Source organism: Rhinolophus sinicus, linkage group LG04 (genome assembly GCF_036562045.2).
Source record: "Rhinolophus sinicus isolate RSC01 linkage group LG04, ASM3656204v1, whole genome shotgun sequence".
Classification (NCBI taxonomy): domain Eukaryota; kingdom Metazoa; phylum Chordata; class Mammalia; order Chiroptera; family Rhinolophidae; genus Rhinolophus; species Rhinolophus sinicus.
Window position 1 is genome coordinate 126583669 of NC_133754.1, and position 23261 is coordinate 126606929.

General features: G+C 37.7%; 1 protein-coding gene across 3 annotated transcripts in view; it reads right to left on the reverse strand.

The window, feature by feature from the left end:
• The window catches only part of ADAMTSL1 (ADAMTS like 1), an 890862-nt gene that overhangs the window by 385007 nt on the left and 482594 nt on the right, over positions 1-23261 (reverse strand). Inside the window, exon 1 of one of the 3 annotated variants that reach the window (XM_019739192.2) lies at positions 7332-7526. The exons of the other annotated variants lie outside the window; for them this stretch is intronic. Within the exon in view, the coding sequence (XP_019594751.2) occupies positions 7332-7394 (63 nt within the window). The 5' untranslated portion in view covers positions 7395-7526. Of the gene's footprint in view, positions 1-7331; positions 7527-23261 lie in introns of those variants that run through there. 3 annotated transcript variants of the gene reach the window in all.

Consider the following 23261-nt stretch of genomic DNA (forward strand, 5'->3'; position numbering starts at 1 on the left):
AGTTGGTGATAGATTAATGATTTTAACATGAATTAAAGTAATCACTTGAGTTTTATAGTACTTTGGAGTTTACAAAACACTTAATGCTGCATTTGCCTCTCCTAGCATCCTAGATAGTTAGGTGGAATGGGCAATAGTGCATGGAAGAGGAGACAAAAGTTGGAGTGAGTTATGTGACTGGGCCATTATCATAGAGCTAGAATCATTGCTACAGCCCAGATGTTACACCCTAAAACCACTGCTCTTTCATGACACTTTCATGATCTCCTAGAAAATGAATTGCGACTAGGTATATTTAAGAAGTGCATTTTACTTTATATGCTGCTGTGTGAAACATTTGTTTACATTGGCTGTGTGAGTCTGTCCCCCTCTCTGTCAGTTGTCCATTCCTTTATTTTCTGACATTTGTCTCTGGTGTGGCATCAGTGTTGGGCCTTGGTTTATGCTTCTTGGTATCTTTTACTGTTTTCTTTGCCTTCCCCTTAGATCTATGTAATTCTAAGTCCTTGAGTAGGTTGGTCAGTTCTGCTTTACTCCAAGAGATTAGACTTCAACGGTTTACCACGGCCCTGACTCTCTTGGTTCTTTTTCTCATTTCTTACCGCTTCACCCACTGTTGGATTCTGTTTGAAAAATGGGCGTGAACCCATTTTCATATTTTTCCTGCAGTACTGGCACATACCCCCAAGTACTTAGCACAGTCTAGGTGTGTGATAAGTTGTAAACCACCATTAGGATGACATGGCATCTTCTTATTTCAATTTTCCCATATAACAAATGGAATGTTGTATTAGTACTTACTAGTATTAGTATCAGTGAGTACTAGATACATGTCATTTAAATTTGAAGCATATGTTATTTTAAAAGATTTTCAGTATACAAGTAACATCTTCCCACAAGTCTCAATGTTTTAACACAATAAAGCTTTATTTCTTGCTCATGGTTAAATGAATGTTCACAAATGTAACTCTATGAGAGTGGCGGTATGGGGCTCTGCTCCATGTAGTCATTCAGGGACTGATGCCTTCCATTTGGTGGCTTTGCCATTCTCTAGAGTCTTAAAGTTCTTTAATGATCTGCATCCAACAGGCATGTAAAGAAAGAGTGCTTGTTACTTAGAGGATTATATTGGAGATGTCAGGCCTAGAACGGCCGTACATCACTTCTAACTACTGGGGGCGCCAAAAAAAGTATACAAACGGACACTTCGGTCAACATTACTCAAGTAGTAGTTTGCTGTAATCAGAAGTGTCTGGAGGCTGCTGGTAACCACTTTGAGTACCTCTTATAATTGCAGAAGTCAAACGTGACTTGTATTCATCTTTTGTTATCAGTATACGAGTACATTGAGTATTATAATTTTAATACTTTTTTTTCTTTCTTAAAATGTGTATACATTTTCTTGGCACTCTCTGTATAATCCATGGACTAGAACTCAATCATATCGCACCATCCAATCACAGAGAAGGCTGGGAAACATAATTTATCTTTGTGCCCAGTGGTAAAAAGAAATGAGTTTTCTTCCTGAGGATCAACTTTATAAAAGGAAAAATACTTGGGAACTAAATAGATTTAAAAAGACATGAAATGTGTACAATTCATTCTAATTAACAACAGCAAAAGGGACTATTAATTATAGTTCATTGTGTAGATGTATATGTTTAAGAGAGAGAGAAAAACAAAGTATACAAGTATGTCTTCTTTTTGGAATTTATTAGTTATTGACTTGGTCTTACCAACGCCAGAATTAGTGAGATGCTTCACAAGTGAAATGGATGTTTACATTTCCCCTGGCTACTTGTAATTTGCCTCCTTTTCACCTTTTCTTGCCAAGTCATTCTTATTAATATGTATCCATTTATTTATTCATCCAAAAACATTTACTGAGATCTAATTACCAGACATTTTGATAGAGGAAGAACAAGCCACGCCTGTTGTCACCCACACTTTTGTGAAGTAGACAGAAATGTAAGTACCATATGAGATGCACCATAGCAGAGATAAATGAAAGGAAGCACAACAACTAGACGAAGGTACATCTAAAATGTTGTAAAGAATAGAATTAATTATTTATGCCTCTGAAAAATAATCACTAACCACTGCCTGTACATGCAGCTATACACTGGTGGGATTTGGTGTGAGGGTAGTCAAACACAGAAATGACAGTATTTCTTCAAATGAAGGTTACAATAGTTAATGAGATATGTTTATATGACTGAAATAAACACCATTAACAAATGTCAAAAAACATTCAAACGGATTTATAAATACTGAGCTTCTGAAAATACAACAAATAAAAAGCCAGAGGTCACTGCTGGCTGCAGGCTACTACCACTGGCTCCTCGTCATGACATGGCCAGAAAACTTCTAACTGCCCTACAAGCAGGGTGATCCAGTTAGCAAAGTCCCAAGGAGGGGAAACCAGAACAGTTAAGCTTTATTCCATGTAGGTCTTAATCTTGAAATTCAGGAATTGGGGAGATTTAGTCATTTATTTTTGAGCTCATGGAAAGAAGAGGTTGATAGCAACAGCTTACCCCAGTGAGCAGGCAGGCTCCCCACACAGCTGTGCTGGCCTATTTCAATTAGGATCCTTTAGGACTGACATCACCCCTGGTATGCCAGTCCTAAGCCACTCATGAGCCAGTACTGCCAATCAAGCCAAAATTCAACCACATGGTATGGTTGTTATGATGCAGACAGAAAAATGACATGAACTTGTCTCATTCTGGAGAAAACACCAAGTTCGAAGCCAGTTCTTAAGAAGAAAATTAGTAAAAATGGCAAGACTGTAAAACTTGATTTAGACACATTTTCCTATGATTATCTCAACACACTTAACCAGTAGGTTATTCTGATGAGGCAAGGAATGCTCTCACTCCAGAAAAGACTATGGTTTTCATGCTATGAAGAGGTCACTTCTGGGTCACTCTACTCCTGAGACCACAAGAACCAGTAGAATATGCATAACAAGAGAAGTGAAGAATGCAACTTAAATAGTTAGATCTGAGAAACTTAAATAATTATACTTGAAGCCTGAAATAGACAAACTCAAAGCAGAGCTGTCACTTGACCAAAGAAACTGGACTCTATATGAAGTCAGGAAACAGTCAGTATATGGAGGATTGGAGAACTGCGTAATAGTCTCTATAAGTCCTTTCTTCTCTTAATTTAGTTCACTAACAGTTTTGATGCCTATAGACACAAAACACTCTACTAGGTGCTGTAGGAAATGCTGAAATTCATAGGACACTGTCTTTTTCCTGAAAGAGTTTAAAATTATATTTTGATTAAGCCATAATAAAGGGGAGAAGCAAAACACCAGACCACTTCTGATCCAACCACAAATTCTGTGCAAAATGCACCAACATAAACTGGGTTAAAAAAAAAAAAAAAAACTACAGGTATTAACTACACTTTACTGATTAAAATTACACAAACCCTGACTTTAACTCTGTTGTAAGCATATAAGAATGAATTTGTGCAGCTCCTAAGTTTGAGTAACAGCCTACCACATGGTGTGCTAGAGAACTCCTTTTCAGCATATTCACACATATTGGTAAAGGGGAATCGACATGTATCAATACTTGCAGAAATGCACAAATGCATTCATTTATTCATTCTCTCTCTTTCTCTACAAAGTCTTCAATATCCATGTAGTCTTTCAAGGAAAGATTTTCCTGGTGTAACAGGATTCTTTTGTAGTTCACTAGTGACCACTATTGGACATACTTCCCTCAACTTATATGAAGCGACAGAATTGGTTCACATGAAAATAATGACGGAAGCCAGAAAGTGGTCCTCAACAGACTGAAACACTAAAAACAGCAGCCTGAGAAAATAAAAATGCTGCTGACCATGTCTAGACAAGAAAGTTCACAAAAACATGAAGAAAATAATTTTTTAAAAAATGTCTCACTATGTTTTGCAAATTTATGTAAAAAATCCTTAAAATTGATTTAAAGACAGTCTAGGCATAAGAAATAGATGTAGAGTGAACAGTTAGAGAAAGATGCTTGTTCATGCACATAGACACACACACACACACACACACACACACACACACAGACTCCCTCACTCTTATTGGAGCAGGCCACAATCTGCTGTAAATAAGGGATTTAACATTCATTCCACAAGCTAATGGTGCTTCTCGCCATCCAAGATAGATCCACTTAGATAATAGTGGAGGAGAGTGCCAGAGTGACTGAAGGGAATGGGCTATTGTGTTTGACTAGTTTCCATGTATAAATTAGTGCAGAGAAGAAAAAGAAATTCAACTGAAAAACACATGTACTTTATTATAATTCCAAGTGTTACTCTTGCAACTCCCACAATAGCAGGCTAAAGAGCTTAAAACCACTTAAAAGAAACAAAAAGCAAATGCAAATTTCATTAAATGCCTTTCTGACAAGAAGTGATTTGACTTTAAGTTTGGATGGACACATATGTCAATGGCTGGTCATGGTTTCTGCCACATTCTTTTTAATCTAAACAATTGGGACAAAAGAGGAAGAATGAAAAAGGGAAGCAGGGTGGTAAGATGGGTAAAGTTCAGTTATGTGGCTTCATTTGACCTGAATATCAGGATGAAAACCTCTTGATCAGTACTATGGTCCTATTGCGTCCAGAATGAAAAATAAATCTATGATGTGTGAGCTTTGCATGAAAATATGGGTGGTAACCTAAAATAGATATAAAAGACACAAGGACCTCATTTTCTCAGGAATAGTGCCTCCAGGGGAAAGGGCTTTGACAAAACCGAGGATGCACAACACTTGATATTTGTACACACTCAAGAACCATGTCATGATGCAGACGATGCAGCTGCCATTGATGTGAAGGCTGTTTTGAAGTAGGAAGTGGCTTGCCACTGAACCAACAGGATGTTTTCCAATGAAGTTCAAGGGATCTTTAAAATTGCTTAACTCTAAAAGTAGATAGACTCTTGTAATGTATAAAAGACTTACAGAAGAAAACAAGCCAACCAGTTCAATTTCTCTATCCAGATTGAAGGTTGAGTTGACATCATCACACTTCTAGTTCTAAGTCAACTACTGATCAGGCTAAAGGTCACTTTCTCTTAGGCCAATAATTGAATTTGGGCTGCCAAGCTAAAGGGGGCAGTCAATGAGCAAGTATAGCAAGTGCCTGTATTATTGTACATAGCTTTAATGGCCAATATGGTGCAAAAAGCCTAAATATCGCAAAGATTAAAGATCAACCTATGCTAGTGCTTCCATCATTGCTAAACATTTTATAACCATAGTACAAAGCAAACAAGGTATTTTTTCTCCATTACGTGTTTGATTTGGGGGCTCAAATATAAGCTTATTTCCTTAGCTGTAAAATGGATTTTAAAATGTCTTATTTACAAGGTTATTGTGATGATGCCTTGTAATGCTTTTCAAACAACTGGTCTAGCATTTGGCACATTCAGACACACAATACATGGCAGGTATTACTAATGCTGTTATCACTCTGCAGAGGGATGTATCTTGGCACTCACCAGTCAGTTCTCTTTCTTTTCTAGCATAACTCTCAGAATCCCAGTTCATTTAAATACAGGCATAAAACAAACCCAGGTTTGATTACATTTTAGCCTCATAACTCAATTCTTGTGATTAAAAAGAAAATATGTTTTATGTTTTAACTGAAATAAGCAGACTCCTTTTTTTCCACGTAAGTCTCATTATATGCTCAAATACATACATGAACGTTCAAGATTTCAAAGAGGAATATAATGCACTTACCAAATGAGTAACAAAACAATCTATTCCTAAACGGAAAAGTTTTTCCAAAGTATAATGAGATCATACTTCAGATGGAAGATACCAAAAAGTAATGTGTGCTGGTAATTTGTTTTATGATACAATTCAACGGGAAAATACACATTTAAAAAAAAATCACTAAGAAGGAAAGATGAGGCAAACTAACGGTGTGTATATAAGTAACATGTCCCATATGGAAAAAATGAGACACCTTTCATAAATTGCTGGGTTCACTAGTCATAAAGTACACCTAAACATTCTGCTTTTTTATATTACTCAGAGCGACTAAAACTTACAGTCCATTCATGCCTAAAATTCAGCTTGCCTTTAAATTGCCATAAAAACTTAAAAATATATTTCTACATTTATAGCATTTGCAATGTAGCATTATGATTTCTTGGCTACAATGATGCAAATAAGTGGGGATGTATAAAATAGTTAATCACTGTCTGATTACTCGCTGATGAATCTTCCTGGAGTTTTTCAATTTGTACCAAATGGCTTACTTCCTTTCTTCGTAATTATAGTGCAGATCAAATTTGTCAGAGCCTAATCAGAACAAAACATTCCTTCACCATCCATGAATCAATGCAACCTATATATTTGTTGCATTTTTACCTTGTTCCCTTCCTGCCTTGTTACCTTCTGAGGAAGTGAGTGCTGGCATGCCATAAATGTGACAGGGAGAGCCACAATCACGTTTGTTTGGAATCAGTGTGTGCAAATTTTGGAATCAACCCTTCAGATGAGGTTTACTAAGCAGCCTGCCCAGAACACTCTGGTTTAAAAAATGTGCATTGCTATTAATATTTTGAGTGTAGATTTTTTTTGGACAGTAAATGTTCATTTTCTGCCCATAAAACCAAGTATGAGTCACAATGGAACATTTACTTCGAGTCAAAAATGCAGTGTGTGCTGATGTTCAAAAGCAGAGCATCTTATCACTGTGCCTGTGGAAAGCAGCCGCACAGAAAGTCAGCATTTTATTCTTCAAAAGCAGATCCGAGATCAAAGACCATAATCCTCAATTCATAAATACTAGCATTAACTTGTATCCATAGATGACTTGCAGTAATTATGAGCTATAATCTGGGTTGGCTGCAAAGACGCTCTCATTCCCTCTTTTACCTGGTCTGTAGCACATGTTCACAGAGGGAGAAGAATTCATATGTGGCAGTGGGGGACAGCCCCTCACAGCCCATCCTTCAAAAAAATTCCAGGACCACCACAGTGAGTGACTGATTTTAGGACTCCTGTCACCCAAATTCCAAGCATACACACCACCATTTATACAGTCTCCGCTCACCAAGTCTATGCAGTCTTTCCCAAAGTTCATGTCTCGATATTATTAGATACCTCTAATCCCACAAAGTCTTGCAGACTTTATTTTGCTTGGGAAGTGGGGGTTAAAGTTCTAAAATAAGTTTTTTTTTAATCATATAAACTAATTTACCTGCTGTTTGAAGATAAAGACACATACACATACACTCACACATACACACCACCCCAACAGCACCCAGACTAAATGGCAGTAGCAACATATAGAAAGGAAAAGGCATTTACCAGGAGCAGGAAAGCCAGAAAGAGGAGCGGTGTGCCAGGAGTTGCCCGACGGCAGCATTCCATGCTTGGATCCTTGCCGGAATCCGAATCGGACACTGAATAAGCTGCTAAGTGCTCTTCTGCCTGCTGTCACATCCAGTACTGGTGCTAACACTCCAGCCCTGCCTATCAGCTTCCATCAGCCCCGCTCACATTTCCTGACTACGGGTGGGTGGGTGGGTGGATGGGTGGGGGGTGAGCTGAATGGAATCTCTCTCGGAGCAGGCAGCCAGCCAATCAGGCTCCTGCTAATCAGACATGCTGAATAACAAAGCCAGGGGGACAGAGAGAGTGTAACAGTGCGAGCAAAAAACGGGGGGGAAAGGACGAAAAAGAAAGGAGAGCAGAGCGCGCAGCAGAGCGAGAAGAGAAATGCAAAAGATGCAGAATTGCAAAAGATGAAGCAAAGCCCTGTGCTGTTAACCAACCTGGTTAGTTCTGCGTGAGATACGTTTCTCTGTGCCAGTTGCTTGTGCCTGTTGCTTTGTAAAGTACAGTAGCTCCCTGTGACTCCGTATTGTTCCATTCAGGAGAGAAACCTAATCCCTGTCAATATATAACATATGCCATAAAGGGAAAGAATCATAGACAAAAACTGACTTAATGTGCCCTTTCAACGTGTTCTGTACAAATGCTTTATTCCTCGTCCATAAAATTCCTCTTTACTTTCCCCCTGACTTGGAAAAGGGAGGCTATTAGTTTTTGCAAGTTCCTCACTAAACCTAGAGTGGTGTAAGTGACTGTGTGTAGGCATTAACTTGATCTGAAAAAGAGGAAGTTGCTTCTTTGTAAAGTGACAATTTAAAACATCCAAGGTTTACTAACACTAAGGCACAATTAGAAATTTAGATCCACCAGTTTAAAAAGAAGCCCTTAACAAAGACTCAGGGATGAGTGGAGCAGAAATTTGGGGTTGAGGAACAGCCTGGTTTTGACACACTGCCAACTCTCAACTATTTGATTTAGCAGGGGGGAGGGACAGAAAGGATGAATTAAATCCTCAGTTAATCCCCAAACCTTTTAACTGACAGTTTCAGCCTCCTCCTCCTCCACATGCTTTATGGGAGCTGTTATAATACAGCGGGGAAACGCTGAAGTGAGTTTTACCTCCTTTTCCCTTCCACTGTTGCAAGAGCATTCGATGAGGAGATGCCCTGTGAGGTCCAGTGTCGCCCTGGAGGAAGTGATAATGAACACTAAAACGATGACAAAGCCAAGAGAAGGTCGGGAAGCTTCTGAGTCTGGTTAATCCACCAGCAAGCAAGATTTGACTCTACCAGAGGAGGGTTTTATTACAGTTTTAGAAAAGTGTCAAGTGTCAAACAAGGACATCTTTCTCCTTATCTATTAAGGAAATCCCTGAGTTTTTGAGAATGAAATAGCAAACTTGGCCTTACGTTTCCATAGGTGTGTCACCAGGAAGTTTTTCCTTTGTGGATCTCCCGATAGCCGAGAAATATATATGGGGAAGGTAAAAGACATTTAGAATCACTGTTCTTTCCTTTCATTAATGAAAAAAATACCGACAAGAGGCATGAAACACACAAATATGGAAAACCTGATGAAGCCATAATAGGCATGTGAATACAGGCAAGTCTGCCTATATACATACCTGCACTGTTGCTTTTCAAAAAGGTGGGGAAAAGCAGGTTGTTCAACTTCAGGTTACTTACTTCAAATGGTGTATCAATTAAAGACAGAAGAGCTTTAAAATTCCCATTTTTAACCTGTTAGGAAAGTCAAGAGCATACAAAGATCCACCTTTTTCCTCACCTAGGAAAATGGATAGCACAAATCCATAACAAAGAGGCCCTATTCTTGGGTATGCTTTTCTATTTCAGAAGGATTTGTTTTACAAATCTCTCCCAAACTAGCAAATGCTTATAAGCTAAACAGCATTCATGGGTTACCGTAAAAATGCTTGACTGGTGTTATCTGAAATCTTCATCAGATTAAAAAAATGGATTGACTGAAATAAACTCTCATTTATGAAGTGATGTTACATGTCTCTCTTTTACACACTGGGGCTTTCTGCTATGGAGTTTTGTCTTCTTTCAGAGTCATTAGCTAAAGAGTTCCATCTAGTTCTATAAAACGGAGTATTTTATCTAGCATCACTTCCTCCCTCTTCACACATAAACATCACTCATTAGGCAGACCAAAAGGGAAGAGCAGATGGTGGGAGAAGGCATAACAACAACAAAGGTCATGGTACAGTACCATTTGCAGAAGAAGAGAAAAACATCGGTGTGGTAAGAGAATAACTGGTAGCCACTTGTAGGCTAGTCTGGATTCCTTCCTGCTTTGGAAATAAATACTGTCTCGATATTTTGAGTCAGAGATTTCTGCGTTGGAATTTTGATGGTCATGTCAAGTATAACAAGATGGTCAACTCAGTAAAGTCACCGAAAAGCATGATATTTTACTCAGTGAAGTACGATATTTTAAAATCAAGCTCTGAATCATTTATTGAATGCCTGGAGGACGCCTGCCATGAAGTGTCAGCGTCTGGTCCCTGTGCTCGAAGCATTTCTTTCCCTGTTGGAGATGCTCAGAGAAACAAGGAAATGCAGTTGCACAGTCGAACATTATATAGCGCAGGGCAAACTCCAAGCTTACTGTAACTTCAGAAAAAGGAGAACAAAACCGAGTTGGGTTAGGGTGATTGAGGTCAATTTTTAGAATGAGCTAATTTTGATTATTGCCAAAGTTTATGTGAGATCTTTTGAGTTCATGAAATGATTTTACACTGACAATCTCACTGGACCTTTATGACTATTCTGTGAAGTTGGTTAAGTACTCAGCCCATTGTATGTATGTGGAAACTGAGGCTCAGAGAAGTGAAGTGACGTGCCTCAGGCCCCACTGGCAAGAACTGGCCTTTGGATGAGGTCTTTGGATTTTGAATCACACTCATCTCATACACCTACACCTACACCTACACACACACACATAATACTTATATGTATGTATGTGTGTATACACACACACACACACACACATTTTCAGGTGTTGGCAATGGTGTCATTCTGTTTGGAGGAAGACGTTTATAGTGAAGGCAATGGAGCAGAAGGCAGTCTACCCAGGTTTTACTAAGGGTATATGTTACCTGACAATGGGAAGTATCTTATTTTAGTCTACAGCTTCTCTGTCTCCTATCTTCATTATTTCTACTAAAACCCATTTCAGTGCCCAGGAAAAAATAACATAAAACCCTAGGTAATCTAGGTCCATACTAACGGCAACCTGTGAAAGGCCTCTTACGGCATCTGCACGGGGCGTTGGCCGAGTTCCTTTTTTGCTCTTCAGGTATCTAAATTAAAGCCGTCTGCCAGTGTCTGATCAGCAGCAGCAGCAGCAGCAGCAGAAGCAGCAGCAGCAGCCCCGGCTGCTGTAATACTGTTTACCGGCTCCCTGCACAATATATTAGGTGAAATGAAAGCAGAAGCAAGAGTGTCAGAGCTGTCTGAAGCATCATTCCAAATGGTATGGATTTAACAATACTTAATTTAAAAAACACCAGCTTGGACAGGAGCAAGCTGTTAACATTCAGTGTGCTTTATGGCAGGAAAGAGTGAGCTAAACTCTCGGAATTTCTCTCCCTGGGGAGAGTACATTACAGTGTTCACGCTGGAGCCACCTGTCTCTTCCTGAGGTTTGGGCCTCCTCTCTTGGCCCTCCAGTTGCAGTAACTGGGGTCAAGAGGACAGAGGGTCTTCTGGAAAGAACTCAGGGGTGGGGAACCTTGACAAGCTGGGTAGGACCCTATCTCCCCTCTTGAAGGAGGTGGCTGTGGCAGTGCCTGAGCCTTACTATCCTCATGGGCATGTGTGGACGTTGTTTGATTTCCCTGGCTAATTTTGAAAATTAAAGGGAGGACAAAATGGTGTGAGAATGGATAAGATAAAACTACAGGAAGGTGACTGCTAGTCTCAGGGACAGAGCTACAATTTGAGCAGTAGCCTGTAGTTCTCCAATTTACTTAATATCTATTTAACGCCCATGCAATTGGAGTGTCTGCTACAATTTTCAAATCACCTTTCACACATGACCTAATACGATATGAGCAGAAACTCTATAAGGCAGAGAGCAATTATTATCCTCAGTTACAGATGAGAAAACTGGGGCTCCTAAGTGGGTTCATCAAAGTTACTTATTAGCATGTGAAAAATTGGAGTGATATCTAATGTGGTTTGACTTTCCCCTGGAAAACTCTCTGAGAAGTTGATGAAAATAGCTACATCTATGGAGTCTCTCATGTGCCAGGCATTGTTCTAAACATATTTATTATTTCATTTGATTCTCATAACTACTCCATAGAGTAGGTACACTTACTAATCTCATATGGATGTTATTTATGGTGGATAAACCATCAACATTCATCCCAATTCATCCCAACCAGTGCCTTCCTGAAACACAGAGGCCCGAAATCTAGAAACTACATTTCCCAGACTCCCTTGCAATTAGGGAGCTGGATGTAATTTAGATTTGACCACTAGAAACACCTCTATATAATTTGGAAGGCGGAAGTGAGGCAGAGACCACACTTTGCTTCCTGGGCTTGTAAAAATGGCTACAGAGCAATGTGGTTTGTCTGCAGCCATATTAGCCAGTCACTGCCTCTGTGTCAGGAGGCAGGCTTGGGGCATGCAGCTGACTAGCTGGATCAGAGAAGGTGGACATGGTTCTTGCATTCCTTACATTTCTATTCAGCAGGTGACTTCCTGGTTATGAAAGAGGCAGCAGCTCCTGTGGTTATCTGTTGCTGCAGAGTAGCATGGAGTCTTCAGAAAGCTCAAACTAGAGTCTTTTTTCATTGGTGATGCTAATGTTCTGTGAGTTAATTGATACCCTATAATATAATACTTTCTGCTTATGTTAGCGAGGGTAAGTTCTGTTCTCTGCAACAGAATCCTTGACAGATATATCCCCTTTAACAGAGGAGAAAACTGAGGCCCAGAGAATTAAATAACTTGCCCAAGATCACATACCACCAGAGAGGGGAAGGGTCAAGATCTCAACCCTGGCCATCTGTGTTCCTAAGTATTAAACAACACTGCCTCTTTGCAGAGCAAAGGGCCACAGGAGTTTAGAGAAGGGAGGTCACTGCCAGTTTGAGGGCTCAGTGAGGAGTACCTGAATGGAAGAAATAGAAATTGAAAAAGACCTAAGACCTTGAGATATAGAAACTTTTATGAGATGAAAAGAAAAGGGGAAAAGCTTTGCAGGTGAGGAGAACAGAGTAAGCAGAGAAAGCAGGAACATGTGAGACCCAGGCTTTTACTCACCCTGACCCACTATTCTAGACTGTTTAAAGGGGGGGGGGAATCATGTTTTTAAATTATTTGTCCCAGAGTCTCCTTTTCCCTACAAAGTGTTTAGTACTGCATGTTCCATACGGAAGGAATAACAAATTTTGAAATTCGAGTTGATTCATTTCTAGCTGCCTGAAGCACTAAGAGCCTTAGTTCGCATTTCTTCCTATTGCCTGCAATTCTTACCTCAGGGCTTCTCTCTTTGTAGGTACTTGGTTAGAATATGTGACCCTAGCCAGGAACAGAAAGGAATTCTGTAGACTGCTTGGTGGAAGGCAAAAAACCCAGATTTGGAGCCCGTCAGTTCAAATTCTAGCTGTTCCACAGATTACCAGGAAGACTTTAAGGAAATAAATTGCTGAAAGTCTTTGAGCCCAGTCTGTTTGCTTGTTTTGTTTTACCCTGTTAAATAATGAGAGTAACACTCTGCACCACAGAATCGTTGTGGGAAGTGGAGTGAGGGGTTTGCAGTCTAGCTCAGAGCCTGATACAAAGTAAGTCCTCAGTAAATCACTACCGTGCTAGGCGATGGGTATATGAGTGTCCATTGTACTTGTCCTTCAACTTCTCTGTGTACTTGAAAATCCTAATAAAATAGTGGAAAAAATTGTTATCATAATTTAGATTCTAATTCTAAGACTCCTTCTCCCCCTGAAAAAACAAACAAACAAACAAAAACAAACTCAGAACAGAACACTGAACTGCATTGGGAGGATAGAATTGCTCACCAACCTCACACTGGCCGTCCTTCGTCTCCCTTTTTCTACATCGTTGGGGTTATGTCACAGATCTCAGAAGTTTGTTATTGAATTACATTCAACAAACTTATAGAGCACCTACTGTGTGCAAGCCATGAAAATAGAAAATACTGGCAACAGATAAACTGCCTTTGTAGCCTTTTTGACCTACAGAGACACCAAACTAATTGCTGAGGTTTGAATTATAGTTGTAATATTCATCTATTAAACCCAAATGCAATATATAAATCCAAGGCCCTTGGTTCTTAGTTCAGTACTATTTCCATGACATCATCCTCTACAGATAAAATAATTATACCAGAGCCAGACAATAAGGTGAAGGGGTGTTAACAGATTTATAGACAACACAGAGAGAGCGGGATTAAAATGGAAAAGCCAAATTCCTCAGCTTGGCATTCAAGGACTCCCTGATCTGCTTCCAGTCCCAGGATAATAGAAAATCATGCTCTAGCCCAATTGAAATACCTGATATTACCCCAGTACTCCAAGTCCTTCCGCTTCCACGTATTTGTTCATCTTGTCCCTTCTGGCTGGAAGGCCCTCTCTCCCATCTCCGCCTTACTAAAATCCATTTTAACCTTTAAAGCATAGCCCAATGTCAGCTCCTTCACAAAGCCTTGAACATAATTGACATTAGAAATATTCTTGTTAAATTAACATATCAGCTAATAAACATATGCTATGTCTACAGATATGGTAGCAGAAAAAAAGAAAAGCAAGATAAAAAAAAGCAAACAGGAGGATTATGAAAGAAAAGATGGCCTCTGAAAACTAAGCAAAAATGCAAATTAAAATTGAAATACAATTTAAATTTCAGAATATCAACTAAACCATGGAAAATCAGAATATTTTTCCTCTAAAATAAAATAGATCACTGTGAGCCTGCAATTTTATTCCTGTTACGTGTTGGTTATATTTGCGAATACCAACTATTGGTTTCCCTGTTAAGCTGGAAAGATTATGTCATATCACAATTATAAATGTCAAATTTTTTTTAAAAATCTGTCAAATAATGAAATACTGAAAAAGAACTTACAACTAAAAATAATTTATAGTATAATTTTTGTTGTTTAGGTTTCAGAAAAGGATATGGAGTTTGTGGGGAAAACTGGATATTTTTTCTTTCCTACTTGAAAATGCAACAGGCTTTTCTCTTGAAAAGACTTCCATGAAGGAATTTGGAAATTGGTAAGCATGGCAAAAAGGGACAAAAATTATATAGGGTAACCACATAGAGAATTAAATGCAAGCCAACAACAACAAAAATATCATCAATATGTAGGTGTCCTGAGGGGCAAATATGGCATGCAATTGGGAGAAATAGGTAAAAGAATCCAGATTTAGTTGTTTTACATGTGCATTTCCTAGAAGATAAAATCTAAAATTGGTTTCACAGCACAGAAACTAGTAGTTATAGAAAGTATAGGGTTCCAAGGATAAAGGAGAGAATCCCTTCTTGTTAGATATGATTACAGGGTTGGAGCCTATCACAAAAGCCTTTGGGAACAGCTGGGAGGGACTCGAGTCATAGCCTTAAGGTTTCTTGCATTGAAGGCCAGCGGACTAAGTCTGTTGTGTGTCACCTGAGCATACTTCTAGGAGGAATACCAGTGGAGGCATGTCTGGTGTGTGCAAAATAATGAGGGAGCAAAGTCCAAAGCATATAAGTGTAATGGTTTTGTCATGGTCTGCTTTGGAGAGGTACACCCTTATCCAAATGGTCACACAGGCTTAGTTTTTGGGTTTGGTATTTGGTTACATGTTTTCCCTTTGCTCCTCCCACCTCTTCCTCTGTGTTCCCCTCACTTATCTATAATTTAGACTGAGATAGAAATGCTCTTGTCAGCCTCAGAATTGCCTTGTGAGTAGAATGGTTACTACAATCATATGCATTTACTTTTGCTCTCAACAGCTTGGTTTTTAAACACTGGCGTTTTAAGGGAAAAAATTAAATAACATACCTGTGGCAGAAATATTAGCTGTCTCCCAATATCTGTCATTTTTTCTCCTGTTTTGTTAACAAACATACATGGCCACCCAGAAGAGAGGCATTTACTAGCCTCTCTTGCAGCTATGTGCGGTGACCATGTGACAAAGCTTTTCTTAAGAAGATGTAAGAAGAAGTAGTGGGTGCAATTCCAAGTAATGTCCTTAAAGGGAAGGGCATATGCTGCTTCACTCTTTCCTGTTTTTGTGTCTAGAATGATAATGTAGAGGCTGGAACAGACAACTTTGACCATGAAATAAATCTTAGGTGGAGAGTACACACTAGAAAAAGGGCCCTGGCTCCCTGACACTTTGGAATGTCACAATGCTCTTAGACTTCCTACCTCCAGACTTTTATGAGAGAAAGGTGTTTAATACAACACATATTTTTTTGACATAATACATAGGTGGCAGGACTATGAAAATCTATTAAATAAACAGGAAAGTTATATGTTCCTCTATCAGCTTAGACCATCAGATAGATATAAATAAGCCAGGCCCATGTCATGCTGGCCTCTTGCAGAATTGCCTTAGCAGATCTATGAACAAGCTTTATGTCTTTGGCTTTAATTAATGGTCAGTATAGAAATATGCATGTGTGAAATATTGTATTTTCCTTGTATAATTCACACCCATGTTTTTGGCCCAAATTTTCAGGGAAAAAAATCTTTCATTTTAATTTTTGAATTTAAATTTTTATTTGCTTACATTTAGGTACTTGTTTTTTGTATTCTAAAGGAATTTTAGCATTTATTTTTTAACGTTTTATGGTACAAGAAATTTTATATACTGGTAACAAACGTGTGATATTTGTGCATCACAGAATGCCAAGAACTCTTCATTATTGCAAGTTCATCGTTCAGTTCATCAAAACTAATTATCATATTCCAGGGTATTATTTTGCATATGGATATTGTGATTGATTTTTAGAGTTACATTTTTAACTCATAAGCATAAATTAAAGAATTAAAAACATTTATACAGATATGGAAGTAGTACCCATGTATAATGTGCATCCTTATTTTTCTCTCACAAATTTGGGCAAAAAAGTGTGCATTATACATGGCAAAACCTGGTACTTTTGACATCTTGTAAAATTGTCTAGGACAATTTTTCTTATGTAGTTCAATTATGGAAGAATCCCTATGGTAAACTCTCAAAACATAATGGTCAAATACAGAAAGCATGTTTGAATGCTGGTATGTTTTATTTTTTAGATAATGAGCGTTATATGATTCTACTGGTTTCCATCTTTGCATTGGCTACTAAGAAGCTCAGAACAGAAATCTGTGCTCAGTGGCTAAATCTTTCCTCGGCCTATGGTTTTTAAAAATCCCCTCATTCTTTCTTTCTTGGTTGTCACTTTTTTTTTTTAATTCCATGTAAGTGGTTTATTATTATTATTATTATTATTATTTGCATTGTAATTTTACTCTAGATATCCTTCCAATGTGTTTGGAAGAAGGTATAATACAAAGTACCATAATTGTAAAAAGGGAGGGCTGAATAAGTTGGTGAAATAAGAGAGTGATTTCATTCTGATGAAAACAGTTTTTCTTTATTCTTAGGGTGCCTAAACTCATTTTTGTTGCCATCATGATTTATAACACTTTCAAGCCTATATCACCTTTGCTAATGTTCACATTTTGTTATCTTTAGTTATTTAGAGAAACTTTAAAGTTATTTAAGAAAACTTGTTCAAACTGGATCATTCTTTCTTATATGTTATTAGGTTGGTGCAAAAGTAATTGTGGTTTAAAAGGTTAAAAGTAATTGCAAAACCACAATTACTTTTGCACCAACCTAATACTTCCATTGATATAATGCCATTCAAATGGAAAAATCAGTTCCCTATAATCAAATCTAATACCTTAGTAGAATTCATGTAACAATACTACATTTTCATTTGTACAGATTCCATTGATCAAATTTCTGATTAGGCTGAAATGATTTTCTCAAGTTACTCTTACAGATGAAATATGGGGGAAGGGGGGTTGGCAATGTCCTGAGTCACTTGATTTATAGGACTATGTACTGTTTCCATTTGGTTGTAGTTGATTCAGTTACTCAAAGCCTCGAGTTGGTCAATCTTGGGGTCATGAGGGCACTCTTGCCATACACTGTACAAATATATTACTGATCTCCAGAAGACGAGGAAGGAGAGTTTATCACCTGTAAGCCATCACTACCATCAGAAGAAAAACAACAATAAACTACTCAAACATTAGACTGGAAACCTTCAGGGCAGTGTCTGAGTGTTGTCTGGTCATTCCCAACCTTAGGCATAGCTACCTGGCTCACAGTAGTAGTCTAATGAACATTCGCTGAATGAATGAATTAAAAAAAGCACAAGCTTGATTCCTCAAAAAATTAAACCAAGAATCACCATATGATCCAGCAATTCCACTTCTGGATATACACCCCAAAGAAATGAAAACAGAGTCAAACAGATCTTTGTATACCCATGTTCACAGCAGTGTTATTCAATAGCTAAAAGTAGAAGCAACCAAGTATCTATTGATGGACGAATGTATAAATAAAATGTGGTATTTATGTACAATGAAATCTTATTCAGCCTTAAGAAGGAAGGAAATTCTGACATGTGGTACAACATGGATGAAACTTGAAGATATATATGAATCCACTTATATGAGATATCTGGTGTATTCAGATTCAAAGAGGCAAAGTAGAATGGTAGTTACCAGGAGCTGGGAGAGAGTAGAAATGGGGAATTAATGTTTAATGGTATAGAGTTTCAGTTGGGGAACTTAAAAAATTCTAGATGTGGATGGGGGTGATGGTTTCATAATAACTTGAATGTACCAAATGCCACAGAACTGCACACTTAAAATGGTTAATTTTATGTGCTGTAGATTTACTATATACTACAATACAAAATTTTAAAGAAGAGAAAAAAAGAATATAAAGTAAGAAATAATTTACCTATGTAAAAGCAATCCCAATGAAATCGCCTGATGTGAACTACTAATCCTTGTGCCAAATAACTGTGGAACTCAGTAGGATATGTTGAACTATATCTGATTACTAAATTTCTTACAAGTGAAAAATAAATGAAGCAAGCACAACTTTGCTTCAAAATGCCACCCTCACTCAAAAGGAAAGCAAACATTAGAGAAGTATTTCTCTGGACTAAGTTTTCACACATGTAGATTAGATATGGGTCTTTAGACTTCAATGTAAATGGAGCTGAGATCCCAGGGCCTTTGCACTCACTCTTCCTGCTGCCTGGAATGATGGTCCTCTCGTGCTTCTACTGATTATGCTCTAACAGTTACTCATGTCTCATCTTAGACGTTCCTCAGAGAGGCCTTCTAGATGGGTCAATATAAATAGGCCTTTCCTGTTTGTTTTCAACACCTTCTTACACAGGACCTTTCGTAGTTGATAGTTATAATTCATTTATATTTGTATTTATATTAATTTGTGTGATTATGTATTTAATGTCTCCCTCATTACATTATGAGTTCCATAAGGGTAGGAACTGTTCCAATTTTGTTAACCACAGTATCCAATATCTAGCACAGGATCTGGCACATAGTAAATTCTCAATAAATATTTGTTGAATGAATAAGTATTTGTTGAGTGAGTAAATTCATTTCTAAACAGAAGTCTTCAAAGACATCGGTAACAGTCAATTTCTTAAGCTGGGTAATGGACCATAAGCATTTCATTATTTTAAAAAATACTTTGCACACATACACATATATAATTTATATTATGTATACCTTAAACATATACACACAGGCTTTATATATATAATATTTATATATACTTCCTGTTAACCAATGGACCAGGGGGATCAAATGTTATTTCCTCAGCTCTAACCCTTTCCTGCCTGCTTCCTCAAAGACCATTATTGGTTCAGCATCTTATTCTAGTTCTCCCTCCTCTCACTCCTAAGGTCTGTGTTAGACAGGTAAAGGCAACTAGTTTATTGTTTTGCCAGTAAAATTTTAAAGTTCATTGTTTTGCAATTTTTTTATTCTTTAAATTTTATTCTGAGATACCCATTTACTAATGAAAGAGGTTGGGTAGATTAAATAAAAATGCAAGGGAAATTCATCCTCGTCTACTTTACTATGAACAAAAGTTATGTACGTAACATGTCTGTTTGTAATGATGAGAACCGTAATGATATAATTTGCTCACCAAATTAAAGAGAAAAAGATTATGCACATGAGATATTCTTAGTAACAATATTTTCTGACATATGTTAAAATCTGAAATATAAAATTTGATACTGATATTTACTTGTCTGTACATTCATGTATTGTTTCTTAACCAAGATTTATATTGCTTATCCTTTAATTATGCAACGTTCTGAGATTCACAACATTCTCTTGAAGATAAGGTATGCAAAAATAATCAAGACTTGCTTTAAAAGTTCCACTTATTAAAAATTAGATTGGACACATAGATTTCATTTTCCTTGCAAAATGACAGGCCACTATAATGTTTTTATGAACAGTTAGCAAAAGTAATCTGTGGTGCCATTTGCTTAAGGATTCTATAATTATTTCCCACTCTTTTGGAGGGGAGATTTCCACTGAAACGTGAGTTTGCTCATTACAGACAGGGAAGTCACACGCTGTATGCTACAGCAGAATAGGTCCACTGTGCAGACTTCAGAAGTGTTAGCCTGGAGACTTACTGTGGATGACCCAACGTTGAATTTTCAAGGGTCTGCTCAAGGAAGAACTGACTTTCGCAAAGAATGAAAGCCATGAAAAGAAACTGGGGGTAGCGATAGTACCCCCGTGTAAAACCTGCATGTACACCTAGTAAAATTTGGAAATTGAATTCACTCTGCTTCAGATTTCACTTTTCCCCTATTAAATCAGAGTACGACACAGGCATCACAAAACCTGCCATAAATAATTCTTCACAACCGTCTGCTTCACTTTGAGTGCCCTGGACTCTGTCCAGCCATAAAACCTGGATCTACTTTTACCACTAAAGAGGATAGTCCCCCCTCGGTTAGGGCTCAAGAAGCTGAAATTGAAAAAGAGATTGCTGTTCAAGCAGTTACTCTGCATGCTGCATCCTATACAGCAAACAAACAGGGGTTTCGCTGTGGAGCTAGGCAAGGCCTTGACAAGATTTATAAATAAGATACGGTGTTTATTTATTATTTTAGAAACTTTCCATTGTGCTCTCCTTGGTAATGTAATATGATATATACTTTTGCCAAGAATAGGGTGTGGTTGCTCCGAGGCTTAGCCCATCATGAAATGTCATGCTTAAGTCTTGAGTCAGAACATTAAAACAATGCAATTCTGGAAGGAGAGTGCCAACAGTTTTCCCAGTTCTGCTAGATTCAACTCTATTTGAGTTGGGAGCACTAGTAGGTTTTCTTGTTACTATGTCTAGTCATGACTCTGAAAATATGATCAGTATACTTTGGATTTTATACTTGCTTCTTTATTCTGAGGATATCTTCCTCCTCTGCAGCCTGCCTTCCTCCCACATTCCTTCTATCCCTCTCTTCCCTCCCCATGTCTTTGTCAATTATGGTTAATCAATAATATTATTCTTGCAGGGGTTAAAATCAAATGGAAAGAATCATACTTAGGGATTGCTCTTGGAAACACCCAGCAATGTGGGCTAATGAGCTCACTTTTTAAATAACCTAATGAATCCTACTTCTTAAACACTCATCTCCCTAGTGCTGTTGGAGATTTGGGCATCAATATTTGCAAATTTGACATAGTTCAATACTTTTTCCAAAGGGTCTGATTAACTAAGGGAGGGAAGGGAGGGGGATGGTTTCTCTACTCACAATGGGTCAGTCCCTTTGGTGTGTAAGTTCCCTAAGTATAGAGACTTGGTCTTTCCCACTTACTTCTGTAACTCCAGTATCTAGGACAGTGACTAATAGATCTAAGGTATTCAAAAAATATTAGTGCTTGATAGATCTAAGGTATTCAAAAATATTTATTGAATTAATGAATAAAATAACTAGTGAGATAGCTTGCTGAGTACAACAGAAGACTTGAAATCGAAAGGTCTAGGTCCCTGCCAAGAAACTAGGATCCAGAGTAGTAGATCAAATATGTCTAACAAAACACTAATAAAGCCTGACCATGAAATACACATTGTTTATGATGTACTATTTCCTGGATAACATAATTTGTGATACAAAAACAAGCATTTTATATTTCACTATAATGTAACTGCTTGAGAGCAGATACTAGGTTCTCAAATTATATTTGTTGAATGTCTAAATAATGGAAAATCCATGCCTATAGAAGTGTTTTCTCAAGCAGATGTGTGGGTCATAGTATCCGGCTTCTACAATTCAGTTATTATGGCAACTTCTAAAAAACAGAGCTAAGATACCAACATTCTCCCCTTTAAAATCCTAGAAATAATGTTTCTAGTATTTTCTATACTACTAAAAACATTTAGTCCTCTGTTATTTCTTAAAAAAAGAAAGTTCTGTTTGTTTAGAATATATCTGCTCATGGCAGCAAATACTGTTTTTTAAAATATTGTTGATAAGGGAACAAGACTCATGCTCTGAACTCCTCAGAATGTACATGGGGATATTTTTGTCATCAAATCAAAGGGCTGAACTAGATTTGCTAAAGTCTCTTCTGGCTCTAAAATTTTATGACTCTGGCTTTAAAAAAAACAAAACAAAACAAAACTATCCGTGGGGAAGTAGTGTCTTTGTAACTCACTCAGAAATTTCATCGTCATTGGACGGAAAGTCTGCACTGATTCAGCATATTCTGGCTCAAGTGTATTAAGCCTCAGTAAAGTCGTTTTCTTTTAAGGATGCTCTGGAAATCTTGTGAAATAAGCCAATGAACCATAATTGAATTTGGAGGATGGTGCCCCAATGAGAAAAAACAGTAAATGGCCATGAAAGGTTAGGGCAAAATGAGGTAAAGTGCTCAGATCTCACATTCACCATTTTGTGAAATGGTTAAAGCATTACTTTGCGACTGTGAGTAGTCATTCGCTAGCAGGTCATGAAATCAATTTAGTGTGTAACGACCAAAAGTAAAAACACAAGGGAAAAAAAGAAATAGTTCACAGTAGAATAGAAAATATCCAGTTTATCTCATATAGTAAGGGTAAACACTGTTTGACAGAAGTTTTATTTCAGAATGTGTGTGTGTGTGTGTGTGTGTGTGTGTGTGTGTGTGTGTGTGTGTTTCAGTGTAGGTGTATGCATACTAGGTCACCACGTATAATGTATTTCTTTTTGTGGAATACATTCAAAAAAGTTTGAAAACTATTGGTTTAAATGAAAACAGCCTTTCAAAAGCCCTTCAAATTCTATAATTACTTCTATGAAATCCTGAAGATCTCATTTACAACTGCAGAAAAGAGGTAAGGTGTGAATGGAAAGGTTTCTTTCATTAAAGGAAAGCAGAATCAACTCACCCACTGATTTTGATCATCCGAAGCCAAGTTCACTGAGCCCAACCTCTTTCATCTAATAGATTCGACTGGAGATGTAGGTAAATCCCCTTTTCTGTCCCTGGTGGAGAGTAGATGTCAACTACATCTAAGTGTGCTTGTACCTGAGCTAAGACAGAATATAGGCTAGCCAAGGGATGAAAATATATATATATATACACACACACACACACACACACACACACAGTATAATATATACACAGAAATGTACAACTAGGAATTCTTTTTCTGTCATGAGGGGAAAAGAAAAGCACTGCAGCCTTCTCCATTCCTTTTTCTTCTTTGGCATCCTGTCTAAAAGGTCTTCGGTCTTAATCCTGTCTTAATTTTTGTCTGAGGACTTTTTCAGGACCCATAGGGATATTCTAGAAGTGGAAACT